This window comes from Falco punctatus (assembly GCF_963210335.1).
Source record: "Falco punctatus genome assembly, chromosome: 8".
Classification (NCBI taxonomy): Eukaryota; Metazoa; Chordata; class Aves; order Falconiformes; family Falconidae; genus Falco; species Falco punctatus.
Window position 1 is genome coordinate 19,520,761 of NC_137588.1, and position 14,854 is coordinate 19,535,614.

Consider the following 14,854-nt stretch of genomic DNA (forward strand, 5'->3'; position numbering starts at 1 on the left):
ATATGAAGTAATGGAAACTTAGTAAGTGAAGAGAACTTGCAGAGATTTGGGTCATATTCTGAAAATGCTTCCCCAGCTTTTAATTTTTGATGCTAAAATTGTTTTTTTGTGGTTTGTTTGTTTGTTTTGGGGGTGTGTGTTTGTGTTTCTTTACTAATCAGCTGCTTGCTGAATAAGCAACAGGTGCAGCAGATCACATCAGAAACAGTTTATTTAATCAGTGCAGCTTGCTTTACTATAGTTTTCCTGAGCAAAGCAGTATTTACCATCTTGTGTGCAATACTGCTAACTCTTTTTGTTGTTGCTCTGGAGGAACTGGGCTGAGTATGAGTAGTCTTACAGCAAATGAGCAGTAAGAGTACTGAGAACCTGTAAGTAACAAGCTGCCTAATCAAAATGAATGAATGAGTTTTCTTAGATCAAGAAAAAGCTGTAACTTTTATGCCCTGTTCTTAATAATTTCACCATATGCTGTTAGTCATGTGGGTATGTGAAATGTAAAAAAATATTTTAAATTTCTATATACAGTAGGTACTTTTCTAACCATAATATGAGGTAAATGGGACAAGACTTGATAATTGCTTTCCAGATAAAGCATTTGAAACAGCTATGCTAAAACAGCAATTTCTTTGTGTGACTTTCACAGGATTTTCTTCCCCAGTCAGACTTGTTAACTCATCTTTGAGTACTTGTATTTGATTTCAGAAAATTTACCTTTTTGCTGAGCCAAGTAACAAATTGATACCATCACACACCAATGACTGAATTTATACATTTAGGTCTCTGAAATGTTGCTTTGCCTCTGCTGAAAGCAGTTTCAGAAAAAGCTTAGTATTGAAATCATATGTTCAGTGCAATCTAATTTGAACTTTTTTCTTTACTTTTTGCCTTAGTACAACATTCACCATGCATGATGTTTACTGCACTTGCTTATAAGAGCAGCCCATTTCAACAAACCAGAACATACGTAACCATTGCTGAAGTTTTAGTTTGACTTTCTGCAAGCTGCTCATATTGGCTTCATGTGTTTTCTTTTGGCAGATACAGTATTTTGAAGACTATAATTGCACCTACAGCTCTGTGCCATAAGAGTAACACGTGCCCTTGTCTTGGCCACAGAACAACGTGGGAGTGAGTATGGTACAGTAAATGTGGACTTTGTAAAACCAGCTTGAATGTACACATTGTCTTACAAAAGATACTATCCCAAAAACACCAATTAAGTTCTTGTAACCAACATGGATAATGAGAGGTACCACTGTGAAATTCTAGATGAGCAGATAAATGGCTTTCTTGAGAAGGAAGATGTTTTACAAAAGTGTTCCAAGGTAATCAAAGTGAACGTAAACATCCAGTGAATCTCTCATAATTTCTGCATTAACAGGTTTCAAGTTTATGGGTAACAGCATCTGGCTAGGTATTCTCGCAGCCTCTGGGTTAGATTGCTCTTAAAGGACACAGATGATGGATTTTTCATGGTGTTTAAGCTGCAAAACTTTGGGAAATTCTTTCATGGGACCATTAAGTTCTTTCCTTTTGATTCCCTTCAGAGAAGAAATCCAGGGGCCTATTGCTTGTCTACAGATTAATTTTTCTCGGGTTTCCCTTGTTGCTTAACTGCCTCATCAAACATAGGTATATTGTAAGCTGTAGTTTATTTTCCAGTAAGCATGTAAGTCAGTGTAAGTGATCGGACACATCTAGATACAGATAAGCACTTCATATTCTTCCTATACATCCTACACACAACTGCAAGAGAATAGATATTAGAAACCAACAAGATTTCCAAATCCTGCACTACATTTTTATATAACCAAAGTTAAACATGCATTTTCAAATGGAGTCAGCTAAGAAAATTTAACAGAGGATGAGCACATTTTGCATTATATTGTGCATTATATTGTCCATTTACTTTTTAAGCAACGAACAGCATGAGAACAGTACTTTTTCCAGTACTAGAGTTACAGGGCCATGTTGTCTGTAGGTGTAACTCCAGTTCTCATAAAATTTGGCTTGTTGTCAATAACCAAAGAGCATTGAGTAAGTATTTTTCCTGTGGCTGAATATAAGATTACCTAAGAAGCGCTAGTCTCTCCACCCATTGTTGTAATTATTGTGTTAGTAAGTTACTTAGACTTTGCCATGCTGTTGAAAACTAGGTGCACAGCTATCTGGAAATTGCACTGAGACTGTACGTGTAGATTTCCAGACAGATTTCCTCCTGATGTATTTGCCAACATTCTTGCTGTCCGCTCATCCTCTGTATTCTTATTTCTGACTGTTCTTGGAAAAGTCACTTTTTTGTAATATCCTCCTGAGAGTTCTTTAGAGATGTTGGTGCTACATTTTCAATTGATAGTGCTGCCCTGAAGCTCACCTGACACTTCCTATTGTAAGGCAGCGTTGTCTTTCAGTTACCATACCCGAAGGATTTGGCTACAACTTCCATGCTAGCTCTCTGACTCTTTCTAGGGGGGAAAAAACCAAACAAACAAAAACAAAAAAACCAACAACAACAAAAAAACACCCCCAAAAAAAACCCCAACACCATTACTTTTAGTATTTTCAGAAACCAACTGGAGAAATGTACTGGCTTACAGTAAATTATTGAGGGCTTTTCTTCGGAATACTCCAGCATTTCAGGCTTTGCAACAAGCACTTGCAGTTTACTGGTAAGGTACCCTTCACATCAAGTACAGAGATATGTTTGTGATCCCCTGAAAATAAGTCCAAGTTGGCTCAGTTGTATGCCTTTGAAAAAAATGTTTGTATGTGGTCACCGCTAGGTTTTAAAAGCTAATTTATCTGAAGCCTGTTCTCATTGAGAGAGTTAATCCTCTTGTAGCTCCTGTGTGGGGCCAGTCTGTGTGTGTGTGTGTAATTGTCGTAGGTAAATGAGTATGATGAAAGCCATGGGTCAGCAGGATGGCTCATGTAATTGTTGCTCCAGCTGCTTTTTACTGGTTGAGCTGTTGCCCAGATCAAAAAGCAGGAACTGTCTTTCCCATACACTCAGTTGGCACATCCTATCTGAATGAAAGCAGAAGAAAAATCAAGGGGGAAAGTAGTTCATGATATTTAATGGCTGGTACAGGAATGTTCAAGAGGATCAAAGTAAGATTTTGGGGAAAAAACTTCCAGTTTTAAGTTTATTTACTAGCTATTGGAAAGCTTGGCTTTGGAACGCTGGTAATGGTGTTTTCTGTGATCAACAGTTAAACTGCCAAAGTTGAGTTGCCAGTGGCAGTGGGTAGCTGTGATCAAGAGCTGATGGACTGTATAAATCTGTCCTCAGTAGTCTGTAGACAAAAAACTTGCCTCTCCCATATATTAGTCATACTGTTATAGCTATGGCCATTGGTAGTTCAAATGTTGGGGATTTTATTAATGCAGAGTGGCTTTTTTGACATTTCTGGGGGTTGGATGAAACTGGTGCACTGGAGTCCATGACTGTCACCCTTAGTTTACAAAGATCTTAAAAAAAAAAAAAAAAAAAAAAAAAAAGAGTCAATTCTGTTATAAATCCAGGTGCTGCAACACAAAGAGGCTCCACCCAAAACAAAGGTCCACTCAAGGCCAGAGAAGAACATGTGGCTCAAAGAAACAGTGTACAGAGCTTTGATTAAGTACTGGGGGAGCAAAGAGGAGGTGTTGAACACTGAGGAGATACTGTCCTTTGCTCTTTCTGGAAAGCAGGACTTTGTACAGTCATTGGGAATATGCAGGAGTATCCTATCCTGAGTATTCAGTACTGTATTAGAAAGGATTCTTGATTCCAACGTTACATTATCATTGCTAATTATCCAGGTCAAAAGACGCTAACAAAGTGTGTTTCTAACTGTTCCCAACCAAGTAGAGAACTGGTCCTGTAATACAGTGTTTTAGTTACTCATGGTGCTGTTTTTGTGGTGGAGTCTGGTTAATAAAGATTTCATGTTTCTTAACAGGGTACGGGGTCAGACCCTAGTGCTCTTCTCTGTTCATCTCCAAAATGGCTGCATCTCAGTGACAGATAGTTGCTAGGCTGCTTGTAATATGTTTTAAAAACTTAAAATCTTCAAGAGGAAATATGCCATATGAAGTCCTAATTATTTATTTCCATGCGTATCATTTTCCCTTGTCTTTTCATAGCAGCTATAATTCACACAACTTTTTAAAAATAATCAATCTAAATATAATTTTACTATATTTTTACTACTTTTTATCTAATCATGTGCCTTTGGTACTACAGTTTCATACTTTTGAGTATTTCCATTCCTCGGTGTTCCCCAAAAGAAAACACAAGACTTGGGCCAAGTGCACTTTCCTGATCTAGAAGTGTGTACATGCTAGAGCTGAAATGGAAATACAGCCCTCTGCTGTAACTGCTCATCCCCTGGAAAATTGCGCTGCTGCTCAGCGGATATCAATAGCAATCAATGAGCAGCCTATCCAGCCAAATCTATGCACTGAAGGATGATCATATTTTAAATACTTTATTAAATGCTGAATCACTAGTGATCTTTATAAGAGGAAGAAAGGAGTCTGAGAGAAGGGAAGGCATAAATTCTTGCCAAGATTTCTTAGTACAGTCTAGTATGCCTCCCTTGCTACTCCCCAGAGCGTGTCCCTCTGAGGCACATCACTTCTATAGGGAAGAGTGCAAGGCAGAAAGCCAAAAAATCTGAAAGATCCCATTATACTGTACTTCCAAAACCTAATCCAAAACAGTTTAAAAGCAGCCTTTAAGTCAGGTGCCAAACAGAGAAACTTTAATATTGAATAAATTGACAAAAGAGTCGTCTTTATTAGTACTTGCATCAAAAAAAAGTCTCACCCTAATGTTATGGCAAGTGAGCATTACCCAACAGGCTGTACCACCTTCCAGCGGTAAAGGTCCATTTGTTGGCAAGGGTGCAACCCCTTGCTGATCTGTTGGTTGGGCTGTGTTGGCTCAGCGTAAGGACAAGATGGGGACTGGAATGGGAGGCAGAGAGGAGGCAGGCACTGCCTTCTGCATCAGCGTGGCCACTAAATATCTGTTGGGGTTTCCGTTACGTGAATACATTTTTAATGCAGCAACATAAAAATTAACTCATTAAGCGTCAGTACATTTAAATTACAATAAAAGCAGACATACAGTATCAACAATATAGTACCTTCTAAAAGTTTCCAACAGTCATTTTTATCCCCACAAGTTACTATCTCCATCTGCATTATTTGTGGGATTTTCTTAACCCTTTCCTGGCCTCTCATGTAATTCCCTTCAGCGTTATTTTTGTTGTTACTACTGATACTACTTTTCTTACTATATATTACCTCATGTGTTTCTGTTAAGTATTTTGACAGTAGATTATAAACTGAACTGACTAAGGGTGAATTTATTAGATCATATCTGAGACAGCACTTCATAAATTGTCAATCACATACTTTTTTTTTTTTGAGATAGTTCTCCCTTCCCCTCTGTTTAGGTCTCCTCTGGACGTTACATGAGAGGGGAAGAGGAAAGGTGCTTTTTTTGCTTGAAGTTCCCAGTTTGGAGGGGGAAAGTACGAAGCATGCAGACTCTGGATGGCGTGTCTGCCAGGAAAGCTCCCTTACTCCAGTCAGGAGGCCTACTGCCTGAGTCTGCCTCGCTTCACGAGTAGGATAAGCTGGTTTGTGTCTTTGTTGTGGAAGAAAGTATACAACAGACAGAATTTCACACTTGCTGTCTTTGTGGCAAGCAATATCTGGCTTTGTTCCTAGCAAATGGGCAGCTCGAACTGCTGTGTCCGCAATCATATTAGGAACGGGAAGCTGCGAGAAAGCTTCATTCTTCTTTTCGGCAAGAAAATCTTTGGCTGTTACCAGCTTTTAGTTTTTACTGGGGAAATGGCTGTCAGACTAGCCTTGAGGAACCGATGCCATGTGGAAAACGTGGCTTTTTGTTTCGGGTTTTGTTTCTAAGCGCTCTTAACAGCTGAGAAAGTTGAAATTCGTGTAGAAAGGTGGGGGAGCAGGGCTGCGAGTGGGCTGGAAGCCAGCCCCGCTATCGGCCACGCCGAGCTGGGCCGGCAGCCCTGCCCCGGGCAGATAGGTGCCGGCCGGCCCCGCGCTGGCCTCCGCTGCAGTCGGGGCTGCCCTCTGCCCCACGCCCCCTCAGCGCCCCGCCATCACACCGGGGCCTGGGCCCGGCCGAGGGCAGGCGGCGGCAGCTCGGTCTGCCCCGGGGAGAAGCCGGGGGCGGCAGGAGCTTGTTCCGCTCCCGCCAGGGAAGGCGGCTCCCGAGGGCGGGAGAAGCCCGCGGGGTGAAGGACGCGGCGGCGGCACGCCGCTCCGCGCTGCCCGCCCGCCGGCGGAGGGCCTCGCCCGGCGGCAGAGCGGCCCCGCCGCGCGCCGCCGCCATCTTGCGGCTGATCCCTCCCCCCCGCCGGCGTCCGCCGCAGCCCCGCGCCCCTGCCCGCCCGCGGGCCCTGCGCGGCGTGGCCGGGCGGCGGCCCGGACCTGGCCTGCGGGGGCGGCCCCCAGGGCGGAGGCCCCGCCGGGTGCTGAGCAGGCTGCGGCCGCTGGCGGGGCGGGCCAGGCCGAGCCGAGCCAGCCCACCCTTTCTGGGGCCCGGTACCGGCGGCCTCGGCCTAGAGAGGTTCTCACCTTGGCCGAGTACAAACCCTCTATACGTACACTTGTGCGGAGGCGCCTACCAAAAAAGCTAAGTAAGTAATCTGCCCGCTCCTTCCCCCGACTTGTCTTTATTTTCTGATGACACAGCTGTCACGCAGGACAGGGCTGGTATTTTTCTCTCGCGCGCATGTTTCTGAGTGACAATGCTGTGTGCTCACGGCTGAGGTGACAGCGGAGAGCAGCGCAGTGATGGGCAAGAAAGGAGCAGGCAGGAGGCGTTTGTTTTGTCGTGGCTTTCTCCCTGTAATTCGAAGGATATTTCATCCCTATTGGGCAAGTGGGGTGCTTTTTAAGGGGTGCTGACAATAAAATATAACCTGTCTTTTGAAAAATGCTTTGTTTTGTGCTTCAAAAGTACATACCTATCTGTTGACAGGCCCTAAGGTGAGCCTAATTGAAAATTAAGGCGAGGTGTGTTTTCCTTTTCTTTTTCTGACTTGCCATTTTTGTATTGGCAACTGTTGCTTCGTTTGGTCTTGTCTGAACACCCACACTGACAAATTTTTACATAGCTGTAAGTGCTGCTGCTATGAGCTCTGCCCGCATGTGCTCAGGGCAGGCCGGGGCTTTGCCCAGCTTCCCCTGCCTCTGCGCTGTCCAGGTGCTTTCTTGTAATGACAGAACAGGAAAAAAAAAAAAGAAAAAGGAAATGTGGTTTTGAAAAACAACTGCTTAGAGAGGCTTAAGGTCTGATATTTCTTGTGGCATTGCCCAGATTTCAAGCTAGGGGTCTCCCACTTCTTGAGTTAATTGCTGTTAGAATGTTGTCCTCTCTCTGCTTAGCCCAGTGAAGAGAAAAATAAAAATTGCGGTTAACTTGCAAGAATAGGAACTGCGGTAATCACTTCTTCTCACTTCATTTTATCATTGTAACTCTCTAAAATTGCTTCCTGTTTGACTTACTGTACAAACTTTTACATGAAAACGCGTATGGTATATTCTTATCTGAGCTGAGGATAAGGTGCTATAGCTGCCACAAGTAGTAACTCTTACTGGCCTGATTCCACTTTCAGCCTTCTAAGTAAAATAATGTGTCATCCTTCAGATGTTTCTGCATTGCATTATAGTAGTAAATGAGGTCATGTTGTGGGATATAATTTACAGACTATGTGCACAGCCTTGCCAGTGTCACCAGGACTGTCCTGAGAGTGATTATCCACTGAAAGTTTGAGAGTGAGAGACCAGAGAGGATTCACATTGAGCTCGTCTCTTCTATTCTGTCATATTGTCTTTGACTTTCATTAAAAAAGATGAAAGGGATTTTCCTGCTGGAAAAAGAGGCAACTGCTCTATTTCAGTACTCAGAGAAGAACCTGATGTTGCTTAAATCACAGCTGCTGGAGAATTGAGTTTCTGGTCTGGTAAGTTTTAACACTTTACAAATATTGACAACCTACAAGAGAAGTGGGCAAATAATCAGTGCTCCAGTTTGTTTCAAGGGATTTGTAAACAGCAGTTGTTCCTTGCTCTTTGTCTAATGTTGGTCTTCATACCAGGCTTCCTCTTGGGCTAGCTGTACTGTCCTTCCTTACAAATGGAAACTGACAGTCTGGCTGCAAGCAGCTATGCTTGACACAATCGTCAGCAGATAAAACAGTGTTATTCCTAAAAGCTTTGTCTTTATTGGCCTGCAGTTCCCAACAATGCAGCTGCAGCTGAGTTTTGAAGGATTCAATCTCAATCCTCAGTCCCTGAAGGGACTATGTCCTATGGAGTCAAAGCTAAGTGCTTTCCTTTGGAGCGGTTATATTTCCTTATTTTAGTGTCATTTCAGTAGTTGATTTGTTACATCTACTGTAAGAAGAGATGAGTTTCTGTGTAGAATATTTAAGATTTTGGTTTTGCATCAGATCACTATCTTTGATTTCATTAAGAACTGTGAATCGAAGATATTTTTGCTCCTGTGAGATGTTAGTGTGAGTGAAGCCCCAGGTGTGATAAGGCTGAATGTTAAATGTGAGATTAGTCATTACATAATCTCATAACAGTAACGTAAATGCATGTATCCTATAGAGCAAAAGGGACTGAGAGATGTATTCACTGTGTTAAGCAGCATGCTGTGCAAGAGCTTGCGCTTCTGGAAAATACCTACTGCTATGCAATAGATGATCTGTGTTAAATGTGAATGTTTTGGGATGTGTGCATCCCTGGAGCTGAAGAGATGATCCACACTCAAAGCCACCTGAGGAGTGCCAGTAGCAGCTTTTACTGTGATGCGGTTTCTCTCTTTGAAACTCAGGTGGTTCACCAAAATCAGACCAGACTGACTTTACAGTGTCCCTTGTAAGAAGTTTAAGGTGAAGATAGCCTAAAGGAAGGCTGCAGGAATATTTGTGGCACTTTACAAAAGATGACTGTAGGATGTGTGGGTGTATATCCATGTTGGTTTTGATCTAGTAAGGAAGACACAGGATTTCGCACATGCTACTGACTGCTACAACTAAAGAGTCAGTCGTCTGCATATTTATTTAACTCCTGAATTATAAACTGGGGACAAGGGCATTTCTGTATTTTGTAGTGATTTTATGAGGAGAAATAATTTTACTACAGAGGGAAGAGAAGTGTTTAATTTAGGCATAATTTTGGTTTAAAAGTATGGGCTTGTGTACCTATTATGATAGACTTGCCAGTGCAGGCTTAGTCTGTGCAAGCAAAAAGCCTGGATAGCTTAAACCACTCTTCAGGAGAGAAAGAGAGGAAGGAGATGTTATAGTGATACAGTCCTTCCCGCTATATAACTCTATGTAGAGTATAGCTTTTGTGAGTAAGAATATCAGAAAATAAATTTTGTCATTAGTATTGACATGGTAAAAAAGATACAGCCTTGGATAGGAAGGTACAGGGGATGAGAAGAAATGGTAGAACCTAGGGATAGATACAGACAGAATAGATTTCCGCTACAGAACAAATGTTGCGTTTGGTTTAAAAAGCTTCATGTTTATCTTATTGCTGAAAAAAAAAATACCTCAGCAGAGCACTGAGTAGGTTGAACATGTTGCATCGCCAGGAGCCTTACCTGTCTGCAGTGCTGCAAGCTTGAAAAATTTGAGGTGGAGCTATGCCAGAAACCTGCTTTTCACCTTGCAGCTAGTGTAGAATGTAGCTGGCTTCTTTCAAGAATTCAATGTTGGAAATGTCTCTGATCCTCTTTCGGGCATTTTGCAAATCCCAACAACTTCCTTAAGGTTTGCTGCTGGAAGAAATGGTTTATTGTCTGCTTTATTTATTGCAAGTTTTTCCATCGTTCTGTAGTAGATAATGCTTTGAGCTCCTTGTTCAAATACATCTAGGTGATCATATAATCTATAACATAAGAAAAATACGTTTAAAATAAGTCCTACTGGAGTGAGTCTCATTTTACTTGGGAGAAGAGAGAGCCAAAGCTACTTGACAGATTTGGGTGATGCAGCTGCTCAGTCCAGATAAATTATAACACCAGCATTGTAGGAGTGCTTACTAAAAGCCTCAGGCATAAATAAATGTCATGAGTCAAAGAGTTTATGCTACATGTGAATAAGTGTATGCTGGATGCAAGGATGTGAAATAGAGCATACAAGTTCTCACCCTTGTTCTGACTTGGTTTACTTGCTTATTTACCTGAGTGTTAGGAGTTCTCGATTCCCTACGGATAGGATACAAAGAGGATAGGAAGATTCTTAAACCAATTGATTTGCACAGGTGTGCTGTACAAAGCACTGGTTTGGGAATTGAAAATCTCAGCTTTGCCACTGATATGTTAAATGGCTTAAGGCAAATCAGGTTGGTCTTGCCTTAGTTTCTGTCTCTAGAAAGTGGGTAAGTTGCCTTGATTTCCTTTAAATCCAGAGTACTTTAGGATTTACTCATGTCAAAATTTTATGTATAGAGTTAGCTAATGGGCTGCACGTATTTTGGAGCTGTATTACCAAAGCTGTGTTTGTTTGGCAAGACCTTGCTGTTGACCAATTAATATTTGTGTTTGACGTCCACTCTATTCTCTGATTTGCAGACTTTACATGTCTACTTGCATATAGAACCTGCTATGTTATAGTCAGCCCTTTCAAAGGGCATCACTGGTAACAAGCGAAGTTCAGGAGTCACAGGATGTATCTGTTAGACATAAATACTTAATTTAATGTATACTGTTACGGGCCTGAAGAATTGTATGTAGGAATATGGGTAAGCAGTTGCATAATGAATTAGATCATTGGCCACTGTGTCATATGTCGATCCCTTGCTAACTGGAAAGTGCATCATTAGCATGTGATACTGAAACGTTGGGAGAGGTCAAAGTTGCACAAAGCAAGGTACAGGTTTGAAGGGTGATCTGATGATTTGATCTCTAAATCTTTCTTGAAGGTAGAGAGGGCCCTGCCAAGTGTTTTTGTGCCAGAGTGGACAAGCTATGATTCTTGGCCAAATTTATCTTCCTTGCCTGGTGCTCAGTTCTTGTAAAGGCTGTTCCTCTTGTTATTCTGTAATAGATTAAGAAGGTATAAGTTTATACTGTAAAAGAATATGAAAGCAAGGGGATTTTGATGTGTGTAGAATGAGTCTGTAGAAGAATGTACAAAAAAAGAACTGATACTGATAGACTATGAAGATTTTCCTTTCAACAGTTATCAATGAATGCGAGTTCAGTAGGTTTGCATTTCCCACAAAATTAGAGGATTTTGTAACCTTTGTGACTTGCCTTTAGCAAAATAGTTACATGGCACAGCATAACTGAGGAACATCTTTTTTGGGAGAATAAGAGGACAGTTTCAGGCTCATTTGACTTGAATTGACAGCAGGATATTCACAAAAGAGATCTTGGAGACAGGCTGAAATAATAGTTTTAACAGATGCTAAGTGTGGATTAGAAAGAGAGATCTATGAGTCATCTGTTTATAATTGAATAAGTGCTTATGAAAATACACAGGCAGAGCACGTAGGGAGACAAAAGCAGAACAAGGAAGGAGCCCTATTAGCACCCACAGAAATTTAGAGAGATCCTCCCATGTAAATGTTATAGGAACAAGTAGAGGTGGGAGGACAATTAGGAGGTGCTGGAATTACAGATATGGGAAAGGCAAAATTTCAAGAAGAGGATGATTATGATAAAGGTGTGTGATGGTCACAAGGGGTGAAGATGAAACACCAGTTCTTAGAGTTTAAGGAGGTTTTGGCCTCTCAGGATTTTGGTAAGAGTTGTTTCAGGAGAAGAACCTGGATTAAATAGGATCTAAATATGTAGGTAAAGGGAGACTCCTGAGCATGCATAAAACTGAGAGTGTGGAAGCTGAGGTGAACAGCAGTAGTTAAAGGTAGGTCAAAGATGGGATTTTAATATTGAGAGTTTAAAGTGTATTTTTATTGTGAAGGAAAAAGAACCAAGTAGGACGTGATTTAGGGAGGACTGAGACAAGATATCCTGGGGTGAACAAAAGGACTTAGAAAAGAAAACTAAAAATTTGAGCATTGAAAACAAAGAGTATGTGAGAATTGTAGTTGGGAATTGACAGTGAGCTGAGGAGTTGAGGAAGGTTTCAAGCTGCTGGTGAGTCTGTAAAGAGTCTTGTGCTTTTCTGTTAGAAATAAATAGGCTCGTAATGATAGTCCAGGAAACCGGGGAATATATGCTGAGAATTTAGTAATTGCTGTTTTCTGAAACAATGACTGGAAAGGGCTGAAGGGTTGTAATTTATTTTAAATGCTGTTTAATAATTATTAATTTAATGTTTAATAATTAATATTTAGAATAATAACAAAGTAATCCTTGTTGTATTTCCTTTCCTTCCAACAGATTTTTTGCTTTTTGGATGCTCAATCTATGTTTAGTTTTAATATTTCAGTGTTACCCTCAAATTTCTTTGTGGATTTTTAGCCTCTTATCAGTTGTCTTGTTGCATGTGTGGACTAGTGAGAAAAAGATGTATGGAATGATTTTTCAGCATTCTTCTTTCTCAGAGTTGTTTCTCTTTAGCTACTTGCTATTTGTCTCATTATTTATATGTAATGCACTTGTAAACTCTTCTGTCAGCAAGCCTAATACCATAAACATTTACAAACACAGTTTTGGAAGTTAATAAATAAATACTTTATGTTTCTTTGACAGATGAGATCATTTCATGTCCCTTTTTTGGAAGAGGTGGTCAAAGGAAATGGATAGCTATTCAGACTTCAATGCAAAGAACCTCTCATCTTCAGCCAATATGTCTGTTTCTTTGCCTGGACAAGTTGGACTCAATAACACCAGCGGTACTCCTTCTATGTCAATAAGCAGGCTTTTCCCAGCCCTGTTAGAGTGCTTTGGAATAATTCTTTGTGGCTACATAGCTGGAAGAGCCAACATTATCACATCAACTCAGGCCAAAGGACTCGGAAATTTTGTGTCCCGTTTTGCACTCCCAGCTCTACTGTTCAAAAACATGGTGGTACTTAACTTTTCTGATGTGAATTGGTCCTTCCTGTACAGTATTTTAGTTGCGAAAGCTGCTGTGTTTTTCTTAGTCTGTGTTTTAACATTATTGGTAGCCAATCCTGAGAATCGATTTAGCAAAGCAGGTTTGTTCCCTATTTTTGCTACACAAAGCAATGACTTTGCACTGGGATATCCAATCGGTAAGTGTGCTTTCTTCTTTAAAATTATTTTTCAGTGTCCTAGACATGTTTGCTTTTTTTTTTTCCATACTTTGAAATTGACTTCTGAACTGAAGTTATAAGCTATTGAAGTTATTTCCCAAGTCACATTTCTTGACCTCAGACCTTGTACTTTTTAGTAAGGGAAGAAAACTGTCAGCTGGTATGAACGAAACAGAATTGTAAACAATCCAGCTACCATTGTCTGTACATCTTGGCATATTTAAGTAAACTAGATTTAAAAAAAAAAAAAGTAATAAAAATTCAAAATTGTTGTAAATCACCTTACACTTACTGCAGGCACTTTTCCTTATGGGAAGTTGCCAGAGTTGCCATTAAGACCAAAATTTCTTGCTTTGCAAAGTATGAGCCTGTACCTGTAGCCTCTGAAATAGCTGTAGCGGGTTTTTTACTGATTTGGCATTACTTCTTGGTTTAGGTCAAAGAAAACTTCTAGCCATAATGTTGGTGCCTACTGGTTGTGAAGTGTGTATGCCAAACTTTAAATCTGTTCTGAAGAAACTTCTGATTTTTGTGCTACTTTACATAATTTATATAGTCAATTGTGGTTTATCCCATTATCTTTGTTCTATTGTGACCAGCAGACATGCTTTAGAATATAGTCTTCAAACAAGTCAGTCTTTTAAAAGCAAGATTGCTGCGTGATTTGTGGTAACTTGCATTTGTTTGTATCAAATCGGAATTTTATGCGGCTATGGTGCCATTCTCAGGATGTGTAACTAACCGCTGATCTAGTGGAGCTAAAAAAGAAACAAAGCATAAAGAGGCATTCAGAGTATAACTTGTATAACTGTGTACTCTTGTTCTTGTAAGCCTATATTCTGAATTCCAAGCAACATCAGTTATTAAACTTAATTTTATCCCAATCTGCAAGACTGTTATTTTCTTCCCTTTTGATAAGCAAGATTTTTTTTCCCTTTTTTATAGGTTTTCTTAGTGATATGTTAAATGTTTTTAGCCATGTGTACTGTGATACTTTGAAAGTGATCTGGAGTTGTAGCAGGCTTCTCCTACCTGCTACTGTCTGAATTGTGGTGCTTTTTACCTGTCCTGGGAGGCTTTTCTGTGCCAGCATAGCTTTCAGTGGTGCCTCTTCCCAGGCTGACCCATGTGGTTGGTGTGGGAAAGAACACTGCAGGTATCAGGATCTTCAAAACACACCTTGAGTGGAAGCATTTGAAGAGGATGCTTGAACTGTTTTGTTTGTTTGCTACTCCCTGAAGAGAACATACTCTGTGCCTCTCAAATTCTCTTCAGATCACCCTTGTCATCTAGACAAGGTTAATAACAAAAAAAAAAAGCAATTTTGTTCTAGCAAAGCCAAAACCAAGATATTTGATGACAGAATCGAGCATAAAGTTACAAAAGAGAAGCTTAAACATGCAATTCCAGATTATATGTATAAAGTAGCTCTGTATTTTAGACTGCTTGAGGAGTTGGCAGTTTCTTTCTCCCTATTCCAGGGCAGCATGTTCAAGAGAATCTTGACTTTTTCTTTCTTACTTCAAATTTGCTGGATACATGTAAACTGTAGACAAAAGCAATTGCAAACTTTCTCTTCCTCAGATGAAAATACCCTGTTTCCCTCAGT

At 40.6% G+C, this 14,854-nt stretch overlaps 1 protein-coding gene across 4 annotated transcripts in view; it reads left to right on the forward strand.

The window, feature by feature from the left end:
• Positions 1 to 4,631: 4,631 nt before the first annotated feature.
• The window catches only part of GPR155 (G protein-coupled receptor 155), a 31,769-nt gene continuing 21,546 nt past the window's right edge, over positions 4,632 to 14,854 (forward strand). The window contains exons 1-2 of one of the 4 annotated variants that reach the window (XM_080400531.1): positions 4,632 to 6,674; positions 12,719 to 13,224. In XM_080400531.1, the coding sequence (XP_080256657.1) occupies positions 12,732 to 13,224 (493 nt within the window). In that variant the 5' untranslated portion in view covers positions 4,632 to 6,674; positions 12,719 to 12,731. Of the gene's footprint in view, positions 6,675 to 7,926; positions 8,004 to 11,857; positions 11,928 to 12,718; positions 13,225 to 14,854 lie in introns of those variants that run through there. The other 3 variants (XM_080400528.1, XM_080400529.1, XM_080400530.1) reach the window with 3 other exon arrangements.